The 25,087-nt window shown below is 40.3% G+C and overlaps 1 protein-coding gene across 4 annotated transcripts in view; it reads right to left on the bottom strand.

Moving 5' to 3' along the window:
- Nucleotides 1-1,996: 1,996 nt before the first annotated feature.
- Nucleotides 1,997-25,087, bottom strand: part of LOC144527639 (transcription factor COE1) — an 83,076-nt gene continuing 59,985 nt past the window's right edge. For 2 of the 4 annotated variants that reach the window (XM_078265831.1, XM_078265833.1), the window contains exons 11-17: nucleotides 18,539-18,627; nucleotides 11,040-11,105; nucleotides 10,765-10,927; nucleotides 9,565-9,747; nucleotides 7,644-7,835; nucleotides 6,451-6,519; nucleotides 1,997-5,034 (exon numbers count right to left, since the gene is read on the bottom strand). In XM_078265831.1, the coding sequence (XP_078121957.1) occupies nucleotides 6,452-6,519; nucleotides 7,644-7,835; nucleotides 9,565-9,747; nucleotides 10,765-10,927; nucleotides 11,040-11,105; nucleotides 18,539-18,627 (761 nt within the window). In that variant the 3' untranslated portion in view covers nucleotides 1,997-5,034; nucleotide 6,451. The remainder of the gene's footprint in view (nucleotides 5,035-6,450; nucleotides 6,520-7,643; nucleotides 7,836-9,564; nucleotides 9,748-10,764; nucleotides 10,928-11,039; nucleotides 11,106-18,538; nucleotides 18,628-25,087) is intronic. The other 2 variants (XM_078265834.1, XM_078265835.1) reach the window with 2 other exon arrangements.

Here is a 25,087-nt window from a genome sequence, read left to right as displayed (position 1 = left end):
TGTGTGTGCCATGAGACAGAAACTAATTGGTGTCAATAAGACATCTGTGGCTCCTCTTTGATTAAGCCTGCAGGGTAGGAATAGGAGAATAACACCTCTCACACCCACTCCCCCCACACACACACACACACACACACACACACACACACACACACACACACACACACACACACAGAGCCTGTGGTTGTGCTGATAGCTAACTCCAGGCAGGGCCCATCTGTCTCATTACAGAAACGGGTCTCACTAGAGAATTTGTATTGTCACACACACACACACACACACACACACACACACACACACACACACACACACACACACAGAAAGAGTGTGTATGGCCCAACGTTGGCAGTGCTGGTAGACTTGCTCAACATTAGAGCTGCTGGAGATAGAAACAGCTTGATGTGACAGAAGAATGGAGAAGAAATAAAAAGAAAAATATTTAAATAATGAAACAAATACACCCAATGAGTGAATACCCTCCTCTGTCTGAGTTTTACAACATATTAGTGTAACAGTTTGACCGAGAACCACCTCTTTGGCTGTGTGATCTTTACTGGAATGGAGCTGAACAGTCCAACAGTGAAGAAGGTGTCGTAACGAGTCACTATTTAGTTTCACTTTAATTCACATTTCATCTCACTTTTAACTCTATTGATTTTTTGTGCACTACCTACCCATGTTTTGCTGTTAAAACCTCTGTCTTTTGAGTCTTTTAGTAATAAAAGTTGTTTGATTGAAACAATTACTGTAATAAATAGCTGTGGACAGTTTCGTGAAGCAAGATAAACCAACATTTTAGATTTTTTCTCACTTTACTCAATAGCTCAAAGGGTTTCAATTTATTTGATCTCATTACCTCTGCCAAGGAAGTTATGTTTTCGGTTTGGTTTATCTGTTTGTTTGTTGTTTGTCAACGGGATTATGGAAAAACTACTGGCTTGATTTTCATGAAACTTGGTGGAAGGGTGTAGCATGGGCCAAGGAAGAACCCATAAAATGTTGGAGCAGATCCGAATCACAGGATACACAAGTTATTTTTCCCCTTTCGTTAACATTGTAAGATAGGGCATTTGTGCTGCATTGATGTAGTGTCGGAATAATCTGAAAAATTTGTTCCCGACTTCACACTGCATTAACATTGTGACAGGGCATGCCTTGGCGGAGGTCTGCGCTCTCCGAGTGCCTTTCTAATTTGTGTGTGTTGCATACTTTATTTACTGAAAATCTTTTCTGCAAATTACAAAAATACTAGCCACTTCACAAAGCATTAGCTCTTACATTAATTATGTTTAATGTCAGTACTGTATATTTACAGCAGCAAACATTTAGTCAGCTTGATTTTGTAGTTGAAAGTTAGATAATGTCATTGAAAGTAATTGAAAACTCATTTATTTTATAGTATGTTAAGTGTTGTGGGAATCTCCAATATCCAAAACTTCAACTACAAGATATTCTTGCCTTTAGGGATGGTCATTGTATCAAATTAATAAATTATATTCATAAACACCTTAAAACCTCATGACCTCATGTCCTTCAGAGCATGTTTTTCTCCCATCCTGGAATGCTGTGTGGCCTAACCAGACCCTCCTCCGCAGCGCTGTGAAGGAAGGTCTGGCAAAGTGAGACTAGTCTGGCTTTCTAAGTAAAGAGCTGAGATCATACAGTACATGAGATGTTAAGTAAAACAGGTCTATTTTAAGTGAGGAGAAACTAAACTAAATGCAACCTATCGACAGTAAAACTGGCTCAGTCCCACCAGTTTATATTGAGGATTCAGGCAGTTAACACAGGTGAGCTGAATCTTAGTGACAACCTGACTCCTCCCTCCAGGCTCCTGCAGAGAGGTACCAAGAAAGTTCTCCACTGAAAACTGCAATGGTGCATCTCAATCATCTTAATTGCATCCTCACTTGCGTCATTTCCTCACGTGTGGCTCTCCACATTATATTGCAGTTTGAGTCACAGTTATGAGCAACAAAGTGAAAAACCGACAACCTTTTTCACAGAGAAGAAAGAACTTTAATTAAATATAGTGAGAGTCAAAGTCAAAGTTATTTTACACTTCAAAGCTTAAAATAAAAAAAAGAATCAACATTATCATCTTTACAGTAGTTTCCTCTGTACTCTTTCCCTCCACACTGATACTGCTGATAACGTGTGTATGAATGATGACCACCGTAAGCCTGAACGCAGACAAGCCATGATAAATGTTATAACTGTTGTTGGACAAGTGCTTCCGATCATACTTTTTTTAACCAAACCCTCTATGTACTCCTTCCTGTACAGGTATTTATATATGTACTATAAAAACAAAACATCCTTTAGCTTTAAAACATAACATTTTTCATTCACAGAAAAATGATGAGACACACACACACACACACACACACACACACACACACACACACACACACACACACACACACACACAGTCGCAGGCACTCTCACATAGACACAAACTGCAAAAGTGGTCTCCAGACCCATATTTGAGATCAAATAAATAGGTGGCTCATTTTGTTAGGGGAAAGGAAAAAAAGAGAGCAAACATACAGAGCATTAAAAGCACAATCAAAACAAGGCGAAGGAGGGAAATGAACAGAGGAAAGGAGTAATGAGAGGACAGAAAACCTGACTGAAGCAGGAGTGCTGCAGGAGAAAGCCTTCATTAAGCAGCTCTGTTCCATCTTTATATCCATCACATGGAAGACAAACAGATAATCATAATGACATATTTATGAACTCTACACCTATTAACGCGACTAAATTATGCAAACATTAACAATAATTATACAACAACAATATTGTGACAAAATGAAAATATCCTCCTGCTATCTTGACTTGCAAATGATAAAGAAATACACCATGGCTTATTTTAGTTTGACGCAAATTAGCAGTGGAAGTATGGCTTTTTATAAACAGATACTATAATACAAAAAAAATAAGATGTCTTAATAACATTCAAATATTTAGACATGAGAGACAAAGCAGGTAACACATCTTTGGGGATGTGAGTTTTCTGGGTTTCAGTTGTCTTTTTTCAAATACTTGATAACGTCCCTAATAATTCATCCCATTTTTTGATTACTGCTTTCATGACAGACCCTAAGTCTTACTGACTTCTAACTAAGGAGTTGGTTTGACTCAAATGATGAACAACTGACAGTTGTACACAGTATGGCATTCGTACACAGTTTCTGACTGTGTGTGACAAAAAAAGACAAATAGCGTAGAAACTGTGGCATAAGACTGTTTAGGCATTCATTTCTCAAATAAGCGCTTTGGCAAAATTAATATAATCATAAATTAATTAAGACTATTGAACCACACACTGCAGGGCTGAGAGAACAGTGACTTTCACAACAAATCAGCTACTGTTCTCATTCTTGCACACTGCATTTAAGACATGTCACTGGCTAATTGTCCTGCGCTGCAATAAAGTCCTTTTTTTTTAAGAAAACAAGTGCAAAATGGGATGCAAATGTAGTGAAATGGTGTACTTTCAAGTACAGTTGCACTGTAAAAATATAAACTGAATTCCAGGTTCAGATTTGAAAAAATGTAACCTCAGTGGAAGAAGTTTTACAAAATTTCAAAAAGTTTAATTTTAAGACTCAGTCGAATATTTAATGAAATTTTTTGCAGCGCAGCATTTAAAAAACACAATTGGATAATTTTCTCACTCAAGTAGTCAATCACACCGGATAAGCGAGCAGGAAACAAAAGAAACACAATCTGATTGGCCGGCGGATGGCAGGAAGAATTTAAAGAACACAGCAAACCAAAAGAAAAACAAAACAGAAAATATGTATTAAGACAAACATTTGAGAAGGCAACTCTCACAACAAATCATAGTCAAAATGGCAGCAATCTTTAAGACATGTTCCCCCTCTTATAGAGGTTGCTGAGACGGTGTCCGACTTTATAACAGATCAGGTGGTAAAAGGGCCGATGGACGGACTCAGTGGCAGAGTTGTTGGGTGACATCCTCAACAGGGAAGCTGCTGTTGGCACCCAGTGATCACACACTCACTGCACTTATTTATGGCCTTTTTACAGTTTAGCTTGTCAAATCTATCCTGAATCAGAACTGCCGCATGTCCAGTTTCTCTCTTGAATCTTGCATGGTGGAAAAACATTTCTTCATGGTTTGTTAAATGACTGAATTTAGCTTCTCTCTGCACCTTCTGTTGGCTAAAAGACTCTTTCTCGAAAATGTAGCACATAGGAGCAGCAGTGCAGATGTATATGAAGCAAGCTCAAACTAAACATGGGGATTTCTTCAATGGATAAAACTGAAGCATCAGTTGCAGGCAGGAAGCATCTCAATCCTTCAGCTGATCGATTAAATGCAGAGGAAGACCTCGCTGTCTAGGGGCTTGTACTGAAAGAGTGACGTGGTGTGATTTGGCAACAAGAAGTGAAAGTGTGTGTCTGGTTTGGCTTGTCTGTGTCGGCTGGATTTGACCCTGTATGAATCCTGAAGCCTCTTCATCATCATCATCATCATTATCACCATCATCGTCAGGTATTCTTCACATTATAATCCTTCATCAATGACCAAACTTCATAAATAGAAAATCCCTCATGATACAGTTAGAAGATGATTATCAAACGTTAACTGTTGCACAAAAATCATTAAAGAGAAGAAGTGGATTCTCTCCAAAATAAATACACTTCCTGTGTCGGTGGAGAGTCATTATGTAGGCGTGGCCGTTCTCCTATAAAAGCATCAAGGTGTACAAAGTCTAAACAACTTATTTCTTTGTTTTTGTTCGTCTGTTTTTCTTGCAGTTGTTCTGTTTTAGAAAGGGCCTGAGTTGGGTTTGTTCCTTCAGATCGGGACAGCTGCTTCCATCCCCGACCGGAGTCTGACTCGCACCGAAATCCTCCATTGGGATCGGTTTGAGTGTGCTTGGTTCATCTCGCACACCGTCTCACGCACGCACGCATGCACGCGCGCACACACACACACACACACACACACACACACACACACACACCTTTACATGGGTGGGACGATCATTCCCGGGATTGCTGTTGGGTGGAAAAAGAAACGAAGAAAGAGAAAGAGGGAAAAGAGAAAAAACTTTTAAAACACAGCCAACTATTTTTCATCGTCATAAAAGATTCCCTCATAAATACATCAATATGTTTTCCCATCTGTGCAGTTGTGTGACTGCAGCGACATTTAAAACATCAATAGACAAATAAATCAGTAAAACCGAGCGGGGACACATCATATAAGTTGGCTCTTGGCGATGCTACTCACACACACACACACACACACACACACACACACACACACACACATTTAATTCTGCGCAGGAACAGTTGGCGTATTTTACTGTATGTTTGTGTGTGCCTGACAGATTGCATCATGGCGTTGTATTTAAACCCAAGGGATGGGTGTCAACATGTGAGAGACAGAGCCCAGCCCAAAGTCACACACACACACACACACACACACACACACACACACACACACACACACACACACACACACACACACACAGATGTACACCCACACACACACACACACACACAAAGTTCATGTCAGTTTATGTTGTCATGTTGCCACTTGTGTATGTGAACCACCAATGTTTTCACACACATGCATGCACACACACAGAAACACACACACCCACACATATGTTGTAGATGTTAATGTTCTAATAAGGTTCTTTTTACAATAAATGTTCTATTAAAAATACTTTTTGTCATTTTTATTGGTATTTATATTAAACTAAAGGCAGTTAAAACTGTCTGGTCAAATTTGACCGCGAACAGCAAATTAAGGGGGGTAGCAACGAACAGTGTTGGAATAGCTCAAGTGTGTGTGACAGAAGAAAGTGTGTGTGTGTAAAACTGTAAGTGAGGAGTGTTTATTTCAGCTGTGCTTTGAGGCTGAGCTTTGAGTTCCCACACCCCCGCACATGATCTCACACACACACACACACACACACACACACACACACACACACACACACACACACACACACACACACACACACACACACACAGCTAAACAAAGCCAGTGATGTTGAGAAATAAATTCTCTGTGCCAAATGTCTTTTTTTGTCTCTGTAAATATCCAACTTCCTGTCTTTTTTCCCAGCCAATAAAAAAACAGGGAGGGGTTACCAGGCAACAGAATAGCTAGATCTGCGCTGTGGGATGAGATGTGGATGGAAAAGTAAAGGAGGAAGAGGATGGAGAGGTGATGATGAGACAGAAGGGAAGATGGAGGGAGAAAATAAGATTGATTAGGATGGTATGAGATGAAAGAGAAGTTGGGGATAAAACACAGGAAAGTGAGTGAAAGATCATTCAGAGGTAAAAGATGTGAAACATGAAAGGCAGTTATTACGTAATTGAAATTAGTAAGTTTACCAAAAGTTGCAAATGCAATTAGTCAACAGAGTTGAAGAAAGAGATAGTGGAAGGACATACTTCAGGTGAAGGCCAGGCCTTGTAGAGAGTTGGCTGTTGAGTACTTGCTAGAGTCCACAAATGTTTGATCTGGTAGAGAGAGGCAAAAAGACAGGCAGGAGAGAGAGAGAGAGAGAGAGAGAGAGAGAGAGAGAGAGAGAGAGAGAGAGAGAGAGAGAGAGAGAGGGAAGAAAGAAAAAGGAAGGGTGAAGGGCAGTGGATTAAAAAGAGGAGGGGTTAAAAGTCGAAAGAGAAAAGACAGGAAAGAGGAGAAAGAATGAAAAAAAACTGTTAATCCAAAAGCTGAAGCAGTATAAAAATCAGACTTGGATAAGAATTGTCCTCACCAGAATTTTTTTTTTAAATAATTGCATTAAAGAAAAAAAATATAACAATCTTTTTTGTTAGTCAAAACTACAACAAATGTTTACTTTAAGATACAAATGTAGATGTAGCATGATGTTCTTATAGGAGTGCTGCGGTTTGGAGGAAGAAGGTGTGGATGATTGGGCTTTGAAAATACATGGCCTTGAAACTGAGAACTGTGTTCTGTCTCTACCATTGTCAATATTGGATATGGTTGCCAAAATTTTAAATTGTAATCACAGATTTGACAGAAAAAAATACTCATAACAATGTATACGTATGTTGTTGTTTTGGTATGTTAACATGCTGATGTTTAGCAGATATAATGCTTTCAATGTTTTAATGTAGCGTGTTAGCATGCTAACATAAAAACAAAATAGAGATGGGAATGTTTTTAGTTGTGAATGTATTTGCTCATAAACCAAAGTATTGGGCAAATTGGACAAAACTAGATGAAATATAAAGGTATCACCAAAGTTATTACGTGTACAATTCATTCTGACAGGGACATGAATATCAAGAATAGCTGACATTCCACTATACAACACAAATGTGAACCTGATGGGGATGGTAGAGGAAAAATCTGAGGATCTCCAAAGTCGTTAGGTTTCACACTTCAGGGACCATTAATGTCTGTATAAAATTTCACGGTAATCCATCTAATGGCATAATGAGATTTCAGTCTGGTCCAAAGTGGTCAAAACTCAACTCTAAAACAGAGTATACACCTACTGTTTGATCAAATAAGGATGTGAAATACAACAAGGACTCTAATGGCAGAATATCTGCTGGGGAAGTCCTCTCGCTAAGCATCCTCTGACTGATTGGCTGCTGTCATGGTAAATTACCGTGGAGCCCATTGGCGTTGGTACAGGAGGGCGGAGGGGAGGAGGAGGGCCTGACCACTGGAGCGAAGGCGGACTTCTGCTTAACGGCCGCCGACACCATGTTGGCTGGAGAGAACGAGAAGACGCCAGAAGAGGAGGAGCAGTTGGAGGGGAGAGAGGTGGAGGAGGCCATAGTGGGACTGGATGGGACAACTTTGATGGTGGTAATTACATTGTGTAAGGGGAAAGAGGAGGAATAAGGAGTAAGAGAGAATGAGAGGTGGAATGAAGAAGAAAAGGGATGGAATAAGGATGAAGGGTGAGAATAAAAAATAGACAGATTATGGTTACTTTATTGAACATAATGCTCCAATTTGTTATTTCATCAATTACATTCAAAATTCTCCATATTATGTAAGACATAATGACATACATACATGTTTTTAAGTGGCGCATGTATGACACGCCAATTCAAATGCCATTGTTGGCGTGTTAAGACGCATACTCGCTTTTTAGCGTGTTTATCAACGCCGTTTGGCCTCCATTGACTTTCATTACCTTGCGATTGAGTGTGAATTGACACCGTAGTGAGTAGTATGAAAGGGCGAAAATCCGCGTAGGGGTGGTGGTCGGGGTGGTGGATGGGTCAGACACAGGACTGTCACCCAGGAGAGCGGGGACTGTGTCCCGCGTGTGATGTTTCCTTTCCACGTTTGTTCTTTTCCTAAACCCAACCGGTTCTTCTTTTCCTAAACCCAACCCACGTGTGACGTTTCCTAAACCCAACCGTAGCCTCGCGATAACACGCCACGTGGCTTTAGAAAGTGGCATGTGTGTTTACGCTGTGACGTTGCAGACTGCTGTCCGCTGTATACAGTGTAGACATACACACGGAGAGCTCAAAATGCGTACAGATAAAACGCCACATGGCTTTAGGAAAGTGGTGTGTATGTTTACGCGAAGTCATGATGTCACGTTGTGAAAAAGGCCTCTTGAGAATATACTATATGGCCAAAAGTCTGTCAACACCCCTGTCCAATTACTTTAGTGTTTTTAATCTGGGGCTGTTTGCTGTTTGAATGCCCCTGTGCACAAAGCCAGGTCCATAAAGAAACTTGACTGGCTTGCACAGAACCCTGACCTCAACCCCATCCAACACCTTTGGGATTAATTTAAACAATAACCGGACTGTGAGCCAGGCCAGTGCTCCACCTCAGTAATGCTCAGGTGGCTGAATCGAAGAAAACCCTTTCCAAAATAATGTCGGAAATCTTCCCAGGAGAGTTGGAGGCTGTTATAGCAGCATATTGATGCCCATTTTTGAGGAATGAGATGTTTAGAAATCCCATACGAGTGTAATGTTCATGTTTCCACACACTTTTAGTCCACTCTTCCAAAGTCAAAATATCAGCATACAAACATCGCACATCTCTATAAATCTCCCTCCCCCCCTCTCTCCCTCTTGTGTTCTGCTAAATGGAAAAGGGATGCAATTAACCAACAGAGAGAAAAGAGGTGTGGCTGTCAGATGAAAGGAAACGGGAAGGAGGGAGGAGATGGTCGGAGGACAAAATGGAGTTGGTGATTGTTTTTGAAGGCACAGAGACAGAAAGCCCCATGGGGGTATCTCCACTCGGCAGATCTGAGACTTTCACTTCCTGTCCACAGACGTGTGTAGGTACACGTTTGTAAGCTCTGCATGCATGTATGCAGTGTTCCGCACCTGTAATTAAACTGGTAGCTATGTAACTGCATTTGGAAGCAGCTTGGTGGCAGCTACACGGACTCTATAATAAGTAACTTCAGTACAGTTTGCTTCAAGCTCTTCCACAGTGAAGAAGCTAAAAGCTTGTAAAACACGTATTTCTCCCCAGGTGTAGTATGTGATTGAGTTTGTGTGTATATTAATGTCTGTGGAGTAAATGCACACATGTACACTCACTAGCATAAGGCGAGTTGGCTGCAGAGCCATTGAGGAAAGTAGGCGAGCCTCCCAGGTTCGTCATGCCGGCGTTGTTAGTGTAGCCGTTCATGGTGCTGGTGACAGATGTGTAACTGGTCTGCTGAGGCGTGGAGCTGGGCACGTAACCGTGAGGGGACACGCTACTGCTGCTGCGCACGAATCCTGCAGGACATGTGGAAGAGAGGAAGAGAAGCATGTGGTGATTGGACAGTTGGTCGAAGTAATATGAACACAGATCATTCATGATATAAACCAACATTTATTTAACCAACATTAATTCCTACTCTCTAATACGACCCATAGGAGCGTTTCATAAACTAGCGCCCCTAGTGGGGGCACGAAATATGACCCACAGGAGCGTTTTCCGTTGTCATATCTACATCAGAGAACGTAACTGTTCTGGTCGTTAAAGTTGTGAAATGGTCGCAGTTTGGTTAAGTTTAGGCAAAAAAAACTACTTACTGTAAAGTAAAAAGAAAAACTCGCCATTTACTTTAATTTTTAAATGGGACACGAACCCTGGTCTCCTGGGGGAATGTCCTGTGTTTGTTTGACCACCACCCTAACTGCCTCCACACAGAATTTGGATTATACTTCGATGCCTTACTTTTTGCTTTGCTTCCGTGACAATTACTATGGCCACTAGATGGCGTTAAAAATGTAAATATGAGTCGTAATTGCAGCTCCGACTTATGTGGCTGTTTTTCAGGGGAGGACAGTCTCATATAAACCTAACTGTTTGGGTTACGGTTGGAAATTCTGATGAAATATGTTTACTGAGTTGAACTTTGGGAATGGGACAGTTTACAGATTTTAGACATTAGACTTCAGACTTTTTTTTAAATTTTTAAGCAAAAAGTTATACTGTTTCATGTTTGCAGTGATTTCAGAATAGCTGCAAGACTTTGTTAGACATTAATCAAAATAGCATCAGAACAAAGCAGTTTAGGCTGTTACGCCTGTTTACTCAACAACATATGCATATTAATGCAAGAATTTATCTTGGATTAAAACACGAGAATTTGTTTGTGAATATCTAGAAACGTAATATCAACTCTTTTTTTTCTTTCAAAGGTAAAATAGAAGTATTATGTGTCTCTAGGTCAGAAGTGGTGATGTGTATTTGACAAACTCATTGCCATTAAAATGAATCTATACAAAGCATGGTACAATTCTTACCCTGATTGCCCTGTGGGGGTTCAGAGATGTTGACGGACAGCTGTCCACTGAAGGAGTTGACCCCCATCATGCCGCTGTGGGTGGAGCCGGAAAGCTGGGTGTGTCCTCGTGGAACGCTGTAGAGAGCTTCTGCAATGTCTGCCGCACGCTTCAGGATGATCTCCTACAGGAAACACAACAGAATGATTACCACAAACATGAAAACTAAAAATAAAACTTTCATTCTATTTTTCACTTTCCTTGTGGATGTTTGCATGTGTGTGTAGGTTCCTTACCTGGTTATTATGGGGCAAACCGTAGAGGGCTTCCACTAGGTCGGCTGCTCTCTTTAAAATAACCTCCTGAAAGAAAGAGAGAGAGAAAGAAAAAGGTAGAATTTGCCTCAGTTTATTTGTAGTAAACACATGTAAAACATCTAAATCAAAATTCACCAGTAAGTTACATCAAGGTTTTAGATGTATGTGAAGACATACAGGCAGATGAACAACCACACATAGAATCACACATACAAGGTATTAAAAAAAACACATGTGCAATCTTCCCCCCTCCTTCCTCCCCCCATCACACCAACATCCATTTCACCATCTATTCATGATAAACAAATTGCTCCTCACTTCTTTTAAAGGCAGATTATCTGCTGTCAAGTCAAGTGCTTTTATGCATCTTTTTTCTGTGTCTAAATGACATCTTAAAGTGACAGGCATTTAAAATATACTTTAAAGTAAATCTAAAGTGCTCTGTGGGCTCTTCTGCTATGTATTACTGATCAAATCAGACCACAATGATGCAATGTGAGCAGTTCGGAAGTGACAGTCCTTCGAAGGCCAACATCTTAGATTTTTTCCCCATATTGATTATTATTTTAATAATTAAAAATATAATTCTCCAGTGTTTGTGATAAGTAGGGCTGTATTTGGGTCAGAGTTCTCTCATTCTTATTCACATGTTTAATGTTATCAATTATTGCTAGATCAGTGTTTCAATGTCCTCCACCCCTTCTTCTGCCTACCTTGGTCCATTTTCACCTTTTTCTCCACCACCTACTTTTTTCCGCTTTGCATCCACACTGGGAATTCTCTTTCTTATATTCCCCACCCACCAAACCCTTTACAATTCTCTCTTTTTCTCAGTCTCTCTATTGTTTCCCAGCTCTTTCTCACCTGCCACCCTCTCAGTATTTCCCCCTTTTCTCTTTTCGCCCCCACCCCAGGGGCTAAGGTGTCTTGTTTAACAGTTAATGTGTTGTCGTTTCCACAGCGTGAGGCCATCCAGCGACAGAGAGAAAATTACTCCGTGCTTCACAGTATTAACCTGCACTGTGTGACATTCACACACACAGACCTATGGTTGGCTGCATGTGTGCTGTTTTGAGTTTGTGTGGTGGAACATATTGCCTCGCCATCAGTGTGTGTGTGTGTGTGTGTGTGTGTGTGTGTGTGTGTGTGTGTGTGTGTGTGTATGAGGATACAATATGAGAGGTCACAGAGCCAGTAAGCAGTTTTAGTGTGCCTGTCCATGGTGCTAAATTCAATCTTTTACACATGGCTGGCTCTCTGTTAACCTTTCATTATTAGACTGTTGAGCGCTACACACGCACACACACGCACACACATGCACACACATGCACACACACACACACACACACACACACACACACACACACACACACACACACACACACACACACACACACACACACACACACACACACACACACACACACACACAGAAACCTGATCCTGAATGTTCGAGCGGTTCCAGTAAGGCAGTAGCTGATAAACGGGAAGGAAAGATGATCCTCTGGTAACATCATCATTATCAGGTCTACAGGCTTCTACTAATAAATCACTCAGAGCCTCTGACTGCTGGGATCGATGCACTTTGAATACTTTGTCTGTTTACGTCTTTTCATATTTAGACACACAGCTTCTCACATCGCCTAATTAATCTCTCCCAGGTTGCGTCTGTAAATTAGAAACTATTGTTTGTCGGATTACCTCCTGCTCAATACAAATGAATAGTGCTTCCAGCTGCATTGTGTTGATATGAATGAGAATTAAAGTGTTGTTGTCAATCTTATGGGCATCATTTACTTTTTCAAAACTGATTAAAAAGTCTAAAATAATACGCCTTTGACTTCCTGAGGGCCTAAACTTTTGTCAATGGGATCGCCTGCAAAAAACAACAAATGAAAATCTAATTTTAGCAACAAATAGTATAAATATAGTAAATACATCATTCAGGTATCAGTTTAAACTTTTGAACTGAATTAGTGCCATAATACTGCAAAAATGTTGTGTTTGCGTCCGTGATGTGATGATTTGCATGTCAATAGATATCTATGTGGCGAGATTGAAACTGGGATACTTGGTTGACAAGTGAGCACGTTTTACACATCAGTTACTGATGATAGGAACTCTTGTTTCAGCATTTTAAGGACTATATTTTAATGTCATTAGGTCCCAAATAAACATTACAATATAGTCTTTGAAAGGCTGTTTAAACAACATTTATACAGTATGCAACTTAGACGTCTAAAATACTAGGGTTGAAAGTTAATTTGTTAAATCGTATCATAGTTTGACAAGATCATCCTAATAAGTCTTTTTTCCAGCATATCACAATTTCATCAGCAAATGAAGTTTGTTTAGAATTGTAAGGGGATACATTGAGCACATTTTAAGACACGCAAATCACCAAATCAATGCTTTCACTGGGTTTTGTTGGGATTGACCCTTTCCTTCATGTTTCTGTCCATTAACTGCTTTCTGGGTTTACAGTCGATTATGATGAATAATTTCATTTTGTTTCTTTTTTTAATTGTATGATGACAACAGAATGACAAAAGCCAACTCTGAAATGTGTCTTTTTTTAATCACAGATAGCTGCTTTTTTCTTTGATTCCTGTAATTGCTGCAATAAATCTTGATTTTGAAGCTTTAATCTAAAATTAAAACGTTTGCTTTGATTCATGTGATTGTCCTACATTGTCTTTATCTGTTGTCAAATATTTATGGAATATATGCCTTACATGTAGCTGTCATTGCCATGTCTTGTCAGTCTTTTGTTTTCAAGATGCAAACCCTTTAACTCATCATCAAGACTTTTTTAGTATAGCATAATCTATTCCTGTCTGTTTCGGGTAAATATGCAGACAGACATGTCGACTGACAGTCAAGCAGAGAAGGAGGGGGTGAGTGAAAGAAAAGACAGAACTGCTGGCAGAGAGAAAGAATAACAGGAGGTGTCTAGGTGCTTTTACTGTCTGAGTTATGACCAGCCCTAATGTGATAACCATAACCACCGCATGCGCGCACGCACGCACACACACGCACACGCACACACACACACGCACACACACACACGCACGCACACACACGCACGCACACACACGCACACACACACACACACACACACATGCACGCACACACACATTGTATGCATTAGGACCAGGGAATGCTGAGCTGAGTATCCGTGGGGTCAGATGTGTGTGTGACGTGTGTGTGCCGTGCGTGTGCCGGGCGAGCACAGATATGACACACACATGACTTATTCCTCACTAATGCTGGTACATTAGCCGCTTGATCCACTTCTAATGTCCCATTAGGGATGCCGTACATGCAGGGTCACACCTCGCACAGAGATGATATCATACTGTACATGTATGCTCAGAGATATGTGGGGAACAATCACTCACACACACACACACACACACACACACACACAGGGAACGAATATGACTTGAATATATGTGGTTTTAAATTTAATCTTTTCTCACTGGTGAACATCGACACGAGTTTAGTTTAAGTGCATATACGCAAATAAAGATATATATTGAGAGTTTCATTTTTTTCATGACTGTGTGTTCATGCATCACCAGGATTACTCATTTTGGTGATGCTGATGACATGACCTCAGTACAATGTATGACGTCATCAAAATTAGTCGCATACAGATGTCATCTCAGTGAGTCACCAGAGAAGGTTACCAGTCTAACGGGGGTGACACACTCTGGTCAACCGTTCAAACCTGAACTACTTCACTGAGAAACACACACATTCCTGTACACAATGATTCCCTTAAAGTATAGTAGTTCTGGATGTTGTGATTTAGGGTTTCCTCTGTTATATAAACTGTTTTTCAAAGTTACACTAATAGACTGATATGCCATTGTGTTTTCTTTTCCATTCATTCCATGTGAATGTAAAGCACATTTTGACTGAAAATCTGCAAAAGAAAATGCAAATGAATCCATCCAGGTGTCATTAAATCAGAAGATCACGAGATTACCTACTTTGAAGAATACTAGTCATCTCTATAAATATGGATAACCCTGTGGAAATCATGATAGAAATGTCTCATCAATTTTTGAGGAACACATTTTTTTTTTGCGATATTTCTACTTTTATTTCAAATTCCTGTTCTTTACGCTCAAATTTTTTCATGTACATAAAAACAGGTGGATGAAAACACACTTACAGTACAAAAGCATACTGACATTATCTGGGTTCAGTGTAAATTGTCAAATCATCATGCTGGAGTGCAATCTGTGCAAAAACACCACCTTTTTATCATTAAGCTTCCGGAAATACTGAGACCTGAGAGGGCAGTTATTGTCTTTCAGTACTGTTTTTTTCTTCCACCTTTTACTGCAGCCATGAGGAGGGGGCTACATGCCAAGAGGTGATTGATTTCTTTGTGCATCCAAAGAGGCATTTCTGTTTCTTACTCTCTTACAGCAGTTACTGGCCGATCGCCCACACAGGTGAATAGCAGCAGATTAGAGTATAAAAACAGTTTATAGCTGGCTCTTGATTATTAAACATTTGAGTTTGCTGAAGCTACTGAATATTTACATTAAATTTAGTACATATAAAATAAATGAATATTTGTTGCAGCATTACCATACTGTAACCTGTGGTTGTTCTCACGAGCTGGGAGTGTGTAACTGGGGCAAAACAAAAGCTGGAGTCCCCCAGAAAAGTCCCTGATTTTCCAACACGAAAGTCTCAGACTCTTCCATGTAACTTCAACGTCTTTTAAACAGGACAATGAAAATGTTTTTTGGCTCCACTGTGCATATGTGTGTCACTGTGTACAGTAATTGTATGAGCACATATGGATGGATTCTGAAGAGATCATGATGACACAAAGTAACAGCTGAACACTAGTGTGTGTGTGTGGCAAGCAAAATCCCCTCAATGTTCACTGAACAATTATAGAATCGGCTGTCCACTGGTAATCCTCTCATACACTCCACTGCCCCGTCTGTCTGTCTGTCTGTCTGTCTGTTGTTTTTATAGTGGTTGTAACAAATTCTCATAACTTCAATATAAGGGCTGATCGATACTCGCAACAAGCAGGCAAGTGTGTGTGTGTGTGTGTGTGTGTGTGTGTGTGTGTACAAGCACACGCACGCACGCACACACGCACACACACACACACACAAATTCTGAGATTTCGGTTCTCGTGCTCCCTAAGATTATGTTGTTGATCTCGTCATGATAAAAAAGCTCTAGAAGTTACCCCACATTTAGCGCCGATTCGTCTCTCTATCATCTCTTGGTTAGACCGGATGCCCGATCAATACATCAGCTACTCTGGTTGCATTTCCAGCAGCTTGGTGGTTCTTATTGTAGTTTTGCCTGGAAAAATCTTTTGTGACATCATGTTGCTTATAATAAGCAGACTTAAAAAAAAAAGAAAAAGTTGTCAATTGGTTCATTGACGTTTCGAAAATTGCTTATATAAAGAGTTTTAAGCCTGGAACCAAGCCAACCAGCTACAACATGAATAATGAGCATAACACATTTGATTTGGCGCAAAAAAACATTTTGAAAACGGCAAAAAAGGCAAAGGATTTGCCTAGAGTGAGACCTCTTCCTGCAGCTCTCCCTCTACCTTCTCTTTCGCATGTGCATATGCATGCGCAAAACAGCCAATAGGAACACTCTCTCTCTGAAATGACCTGTGATTTGCTAAAGTTTCCCGTCACGGGCTAGATTTTTTAAAGCCTGTAAACGGAGCCAAGAGGAGGTGCAGAAGTCTAGTTTTCTCTCAGACCAAATGAATTTCAATATGCTGAAAGATTAATTTGCCCAACGACATTAATAACAAAATGCCTACAACAGCGTTAATCATCCCAATCATGTTTCAAACAAAAATGCCTACATTTGACGCTTCTAGTTTCTAAAATATAAGAATTTCAAGGAAATTGTGATGGGCACTTTTACACAAAATTTTCACAATTTTCTGATGTCTTATGAATTGAGAGTTAGTCAATTGATCTTAAAAATAATTGTTGGACTAATTGATTAGGAACATAATCATTAGTTTCAGCCCTAAGGTACACTACCTCCTGCGTTGGCACTGAACGCTGGCAATGCAATGGTCGTAAACCTTGAGCTCTGTAATCGACCAATATGGACATAATTCTGAGGATACTGGGCTGAATTTGACCACACTACACCTAACAACCTGTATACCTAATAACCTAATAACCTAATCTGTTAACATAATCAATTATACCATCTGTAACATTTCCTTAACATACTGAAATCCCTAACTATAAACGTTCTTAATACTTCATCTTTTTCATTATATTAAACCCTCAAACTACTTTTTAAACCACATAACTTTAAGCTACATCTCAGTCATGACCCTGATTATATTTATCCTGTTTCCGAACTAGACTGTAAGTTTTAATACCAGCATTTAGACATAGACAACACTGAGGCTAAAAACACCATCATGTAAACAAGTGAAAGCAACAAATACTTCAGACTATGAATCCACAGACTTCACAAACGTGAAGTGTATGATGTATTATACACATTCCCACAGTAATAATGCACATTGCATTGCAAACACATGAGTTGGAGCCAGGCAGGGCAGTGATGACATCACGTTGGAAGCCACATCATCACATCGTGACCAGCGCCCATTCTTTAATGATGTCACAGCAAAGACAGCCAATCCTGGATCAGCTCCAGTGGGGACAGGGAGCCAATCAACAGCAGCTGTTTTAAAAGGTTATGACCCTGAGCACCAAATAGGCAAGTTATAAGATGAATAATGCCAGCTCAGTAAGCACACACACGCGCACACGCACGCACACGCACACACACACACACACACACACACACACACACACACACACACACACACCCACACTATGAAAAATGGCTCTGCATGTACAGATCAAGATGACAGGGTTTGGTATCAAAGCCGTGCTCATCATTTGGTGCTAATTGTTTACATCTGCTGATCCTTTATACACTCTGCTTGATCTCCAGCTGATAAACAAATAATCAGATATGACTATCTGATCTGGAGAAGATTCAAACGCTCACCCCGTAAACGGGTTTAAGCAGCTCTCACACACACACACACACACACACACACACACACACACACACACACACACACACACACACACACACACACACACAGAGTTCATGAAGAGGTAAAAACACAACCCACAGGAGATTTGAAAACACATATTCTGCTTAGAAATATGAAAACAACACACACAAAGCAAACAAATAAAACGTAAACACAAAATGATTATGTTCTTACTGTTCTTTGACAGCAGAGCAAGTCAGTGTAGCTTGATGTAAGCTGCTGGTTTGATCTCTGTAAGAGCTACTGCATCTGTGTTTTTGAAATGCCCCTAAGCATCATGGATGGAGCTTTGCTCTTTCTACATTCATTGTCCAGTCAAGACATCAGATAAATGTGCAAGAGGTGAATGTACAGTAAATTGTTTCTGTACCTTTGGCAGCCTCTCAGGGTCTCCAGGGTGTCGAGGGATGACCTTCTGAAGCCTCTGGAAACCGTAGTCGATGGTTGGTTCATTTAGTGCTGCAGAAGACAAGGAGGAACAGAAAGGGGGAATGAGTTTGTTTTTTGTTTGAAATTGTTTTATCATTAATTTCGCCAGTTACAGGAGGTTTTCTACGTTATACAAATACATTGTACATAGGTTTCTTTAAGATCTCATGAGATAGGCACTTCTCGGAAAAGTCTGGAAAACTGTGCATATTCAGTGGCTATCTCATGCTGCACACAGTTTATCTGTGTTTATTGCCCCCAACGGCTCCAACGGCACTAGGATTAGGCACTGGTTATGGTTAGGGTTAAGGTTAGGGTTAGGGTTAGGTGCCTTGAAGTCAACGGTCGCAGCGCTGCCTTAAAGTCAATTAGGCAATGGTTATGGTTAGGGTTAAGGTTAGGGTTAGGTGCCTTGGAGGCAGCGGTCGCAGTGCTGCCTGGAAGGAGCCGTTGGGGGCAATAAACACCATCGAGCTGCTTCACAACTGAAAAGTCCAATCATTAAAGATGTTGCAAATATTTGAACAAGCTTGCCTTTCTTCCATAACTCCATAACTAATACCCCATTGGTTTACTTGGTACTGATATTCACTCTCTTTTAACTCTGTTTTAGTCCCCACCAACTCCTAAAAGAAATTTCTGGCTCTTTAGCTGCTAAATGCTTCATTTTGTTTACCAGCGAATTGCTTACTTAGCCTGTCTGATGTTTGGTGCTGGACAGGAAGCATATCTAGAAGTCCTGTCATGTTGTGCCTTATTTGACACTCCTTCGTTTTTGCTTCAGTGAAGAAAAAACACGTGCAAGAAGATTTTCCATCAGCCTTTTGTCTATTTCCATCATCTGCTGTCTCTAGAAACTTTGGCTTTGTTTTGCACCCTTAACCTCTTTTTCTGATGTAAAGCAATCCTGATGATTCCCAGCAAAATCCCAATGGTGTCATATATTGTAAACTGCAGTGCAAGTAGAGACTGACCAATGAGCGTTGGTTGGAAAAGAGAGCTGACTCTGACCTACTTCAGTCCTGAAAAAATCTAAATATGTAGACTTTGCAGTAGGATTTCACATTTAACTTAATGCGTCTGTTATACATTTTGTATGGTTGTGTGCACGCATGTTGTGATGACATACTATCACGCAAAGATCTTCCATCAGTCCTGACGATCGATTTCAGCTGGTTTATGCCTCAGTCAGCTGTCTCTTTTTAAATTTTCAATATCATTGTTTTAAAAAGAACGTGGTAGCAGACTATGGTTGTTAAAAATGATACACAGTGCACCTTCAATGCAGTTAAACCTGAGCCTGCACACATGATAAACAGACACAGAATCACAACATCTGTGCCAATCAGCGGGGGGGGATCTGAGCAGTGAGGAGAGAGGATGACATCTCATTTTGTGATATTTTGTTCCCAAGCACCACGCTGGTATCAAGTATTTTTTTTTTGTAAGACTGGGTTGGAAAAATAATGAACCTGCTCAGCATAATCTCTTAAAGCCGACAAAAGCCTAGAGGTTAGAGAGGCAGGCTTGTGACTGAATGGTCAGCAGTTCAAAATGTGGCTGGGAAACTGCAACTGGGGAAACCACATCTCTCAACCTCTACTGTGGCAATTTTCACTGGATTTTCTCCAGTGAAGCCGCTCAGTGGACAACAGTGGACGACTGGTTGTTCTGGGAGGCTGTTGTTGTGAAAATGTGTGACTTTTATTTGTGTCTGCTGGTGAGCATTTAAACTCTTTCCCTTAAATGTTGGTGATCAGTCTAGAAGTCACGCAAGTTGAGCTTAGTTTTGTCGACACGGAGAAAGGCAGGAGAGACACTAGAATATTATAACAAAACTTTGTGGAAATCTGATGTCTTCACATCACAGATGATGATTAAAAAAAAACACTAAAACGTAAGTCCTGTAGGTAAAACCTAGGACTTGGCATGAAGTTGTTGGTTGGTGTCATGAAGAAAACAATGCTAAGCACTGAAAAGTCTAACATTTGGTCTAAACTTGCGGCTCAGACTCAACTTGGAAAATTGTGATCAGGTACAGCCCACTAAATACCAGGAGCGGTAAATGAGGAAATAGTTTGGGTGAAATGCCCCTTTCTACAATTTCAAGCTCGGACACTGCTGTTCTTCTGTTGGGATCAGTGGTAGCAGCCCAACAACATATAACAACAAATATTCAGAGATGGATAGACCTGATGGAAGAACTAATGGCGTCAAAAGCATCTGTATGATAATAACACTGAATGGTATAATCTAAAGGGTCTTAAAGAGTACTTAGTGTTCGCTTTAATGTCGCAATTACGTTTTTCTGCAGTCTTTATCCAATCAGTATGTCAATCAAGTCAGTCTCTAAAAGCTCTGAGTGATGGTTTAAAGTATTGCGTGTGTTTATTTATCTGTACTGAACATGTGTCTTCACCCCATTGCTGAACCTCCTGTGCTAAAGTTACTGCGCGTGTGTGTGTGTGTGTGTCTGTGTGTGTGTGTGTGGCTGCACTAGATGAAGAGATGTAGGTGTGGAGTGCAGATGGTGTGTGTGATATCCAAGTTTGCAGCTGGAGTGATATTTGGTACTTTCCACATCCAGCACTGATAAATTACTTGCAGCTGAATGTCTTATGTGTTATTTTATTTAGCGTGTGTGTGTGTGTGTGTGTCTGTTTGTGCATGCATGTGTTTTATATGTACTGTATGTCTGTTTTATTATCACATCACACCCAAGTTTCTGGTTTCTGTTATGTCCTAAACTGCTCAATTTGTTAGCAACATAACTTCATAAATTGTGAGCTGTAAAAATACCAGATGTTTAACTGTCATGAACAATACTTCCCCCTGTCCGAGGAAACATTATTTATTTTTCTTAAAATTCTGGAGAAATTATGATTTTATGATTTATATATGACAATTACATTTGGAGGTCTGGTCTGGAGGAGTTATGTTGTGGAGAACAGAAGAGAAAGTGAAGCAAGGGATACATTGAAGCAGAAAAAGAGACAAAAATAAAATTCAGGAATGAGGAGAAGAGAGTTAAACCCTCTCTGATGTTTGAAACACAAAAAAGGAAAAACTAAAAAGTCAGTTATGGTTGAGAAAAACAAAACTAGAAAAACAGCTGCCTAACAGTCAGCGGGATATCAACCGTCAGAATTAACTGCCAGTGTCAGATCCACACTCTCTAGAGACGTTTAACCGATGCCAACTATAACACACACACACACACACACACACACACACACACACACACACACACACACACACACACACACACACACACACAATGTACATAACAAGATGACCTAGAGTAGTGTTGATGCCTTAGGCCTAAAGTTTCTCCAACCAACTCTTGAACTATATGCTCAATATTAGATGATGTGTACATGTTTGTGTGTGTTTATGGGTTTCTGTAGGTATGTGTGTATGTTTGTGTGAAGACTAATGGCAGAGTGTGTATGTGTGTGTACTTTGAAGACAAAAGGTCAAGTTTCTCCAATGATTTCTTTGGTGTTTTCTTTCTGTACAGAAACAAAAATAGTATCAGTGCAGCAAAAGCCGTCCAAATGATTACACATCAGCTGTAAAAGGCATCGGTAATACCAGCTACTGCATAGTGCATCCACCAAAGAAACACTGGTCACACTGACACCCACAAATACCAAATACACTTATCTACAACCTTACAGATGGGTGTCCCAGTGACATTGTATTGAGATTGAGTGTGACTCCTGCTAAGAAATTCCCAAAGAAGTTTACAACTACCCTAGTGTCACACTGCCAGACCTTACAGTCAGACAGTCTCCGTTTCGATCAGCTACTGTACTCTATTGACTCTAATCCAGAGATGTCCTGGCCAAGAAAGGCAGCAACAACAGTGAGTTAAAGATTAACAAGATAAAAACAAATAACTCAAAATTTGTCACACCATCAGAATGTCACTGGTTTGACCAGTGACCCTTGTTGCATTGTATGTGTCTTGAACCACAAAGTCACCAAGACATCCTTTAGGTTTGCACTGGTCAGTGGTCAGTCACACATTTTGACAGAGATTGCTTGTTTCTTTTTTATTATTTTCTGCCAAGTTGTGCTTTTCCTTAAGACTTAAAATGTCCACAGATGTTGTCACAACATCCTACACAAGAAACAAAGACACATCAGCAGATGATTTGGTGACAATAAGCCTTGAACCTGTTTAATCTTGACTCATTCTGCCACCCTGCTGCCCATGAAAGCATCTCCGCATCAATGCCTCTTTTCTACCTCCTCCATCTTCCCTCTTTTCTGCGCTGTCTCCTTACTCCTCTTTCTTAACTACACCTTCTGCCACTTTCATCCATCCATCCATTCCTCCAGCCTCACTCTTCCTCTCAGAGTCCAGAGCTGCCCGCAGATCAATACTCATAGAAGTTTCATGAGGACAGACCCTCCACTCCTGTTTCACAATAAAATGTGAACAGAAGGAGGGAGACAGAAGAAAAGAAGAGGGGCATGTGGCAAAGAGAAAAAAACACGCTGCATGTCGAGGGTTTGTTATGTGTTTTTATAATTTTATAATACTACAACATTTCCTATCCTTTGGAAGGGTTTAAAGAAAAGAGAGCAAAGGTGGGTAAGGGAGTGGGAAGGGAGAAAAACAAGGGTGAAGCTGGGTGGATGAAAGGACAGACAGGGCTGATGTAAAAGGAGAAGAAGAAAAAGAGGAGGAGAGGAGGTGTGGTGAGATCGATTTTCTGGCTAACCAGCAGTTCAATACCACTGAATTATTGCTTCATTCTTCCCCTTATGAGATGAGATCTCTTTCTCTCTGGCTCCTCTTCTCCCTGTGACTTTCTGTGTGTTTGTATATGTGTGTATGTACATGTGTGTATCTGCATGTGTGTAACAGTATATGTGTGATCCATTTATGGGCGGATCAATATTTTACAATCTGGTTTTAAAAGTCCACCATTCTGTCTCTCTTTTTTATGTCTCTTTCTTTTTACTGTCTCTCTCTCCCTCCATATTTCAATTCTCTTTCTGTGTCTGAAAAATGAAAGTTGAATTGCTCGTAATAGAGAAAAGTCTGAAATTGTGATGCTTTTCCAGCTTTCACTAAAAGTTTCTTCTCCACGGCTGAGATATGGATTTTCTTACCCGGCGGCATTGACAATAAATCAGCTTTATATATGTGTGTGTGTGTATATATGTGTGTGCGTGTATATATGTGTGTGCATGTATATATGCGCATTGTGTGTGTTCATGTGATCATGTGTAACGTCTGTGTGTGCAAGAGCATTTATTGATTGTCACTTTGTACCATTGTATTTTTATAGGAGTGTGTGATGTTGAGAATGTTAATTTTTCCCACCAGGCCAATGAAGCAGCCATACGGCGCTGTGTGTGTGTGTGTGTGTGTGTGTGTGTGTGTGTGTGTGTGTGTGTGTGTGTGCGCGTGTGCATGCTTGAGTGCGAGTCTGTGGTAGACCATCTGTTGACCAGACTACTCACCATCTTTCCCTCATATCTCTCTGATTTACAATTACTTTCAACTCCTGCCCATGTTTGAAAGTGTGTGTGGTAAGTTGTGTAAGACATGACCCTATGCAACGGTTGCTTTGTGTGTGTGTGTTTACGTTGTGCTTTGTTGCGTACTTGCGTGTGTGTTTAATTGCTCAGCCCTTACACCCAGAGGCAACCACAGCTAAGAAGCACTGAGAAACCTCAACAGCCAATCAGCTTCCACCGCCGTGACCTTTCACCAGTGGCTTCCAGAGAGAAGTCAACCTTGAGGCGGGGTCAGGCAACCGCAGTAACAGATCGCGTTTCCTGGGTCACATGTTGAAGCGATCACCCAATCGCAAGGTCACGGGGGGTCATCTCCACCCAATAGGAGATGCAGTTAGACACCAGATGGACCAATTACCAGCTAGCTAGCCTCAGGGTCAGATAAAAGATGTTTTCACTGAAGAACATTGAAGGAGGCACACAGGCCGAGTACCTTCGTCAAGACATTTTAAACAAAAACAAAATTCTTATATGTTGTGTTTTTCACAATACTTTCCAGAAAAAGAGCATTGTGAAGTCCATTTCCTCGCATTTTACATTGTTGAATTAGTTCCTATACTGTAGGTGGAGCTATTTTCTTTGTCTCGTCAGCCAAACTGCTCGACTTCTTCTTTCCTGCTTTTCTTCTTCTTTTCTGATGTTGCATTTTGTATTTTTAATATCATTCTTTACATGTGACCTGAAGCACATTGAGTTATTTTTTGTTATAAAACATGCTACATGATTTAAGCTCACCCTGCCATGATTCAGAACAAATGACTAGCTGATGTTTAAAACACAAAACTCACTTTAGTTTTTTCAGAAAATATTAAAGCGTTCATTAACTTTCATGTTGGCAACATTAAAACTGATAATGTATCCATTGTGATTCTTTTCATCTCTATTGATCAGGTTTAAATCCTCATCTTTATCTACGTCATTAAATGTCTCCAAAGAATTTATACAGCAGCTG

Source organism: Sander vitreus, chromosome 13, assembly GCF_031162955.1.
Source record: "Sander vitreus isolate 19-12246 chromosome 13, sanVit1, whole genome shotgun sequence".
In the NCBI taxonomy this organism is placed as follows: Eukaryota; Metazoa; Chordata; class Actinopteri; order Perciformes; family Percidae; genus Sander; species Sander vitreus.
This window is presented reverse-complemented; position numbering and strand designations above follow the sequence as displayed.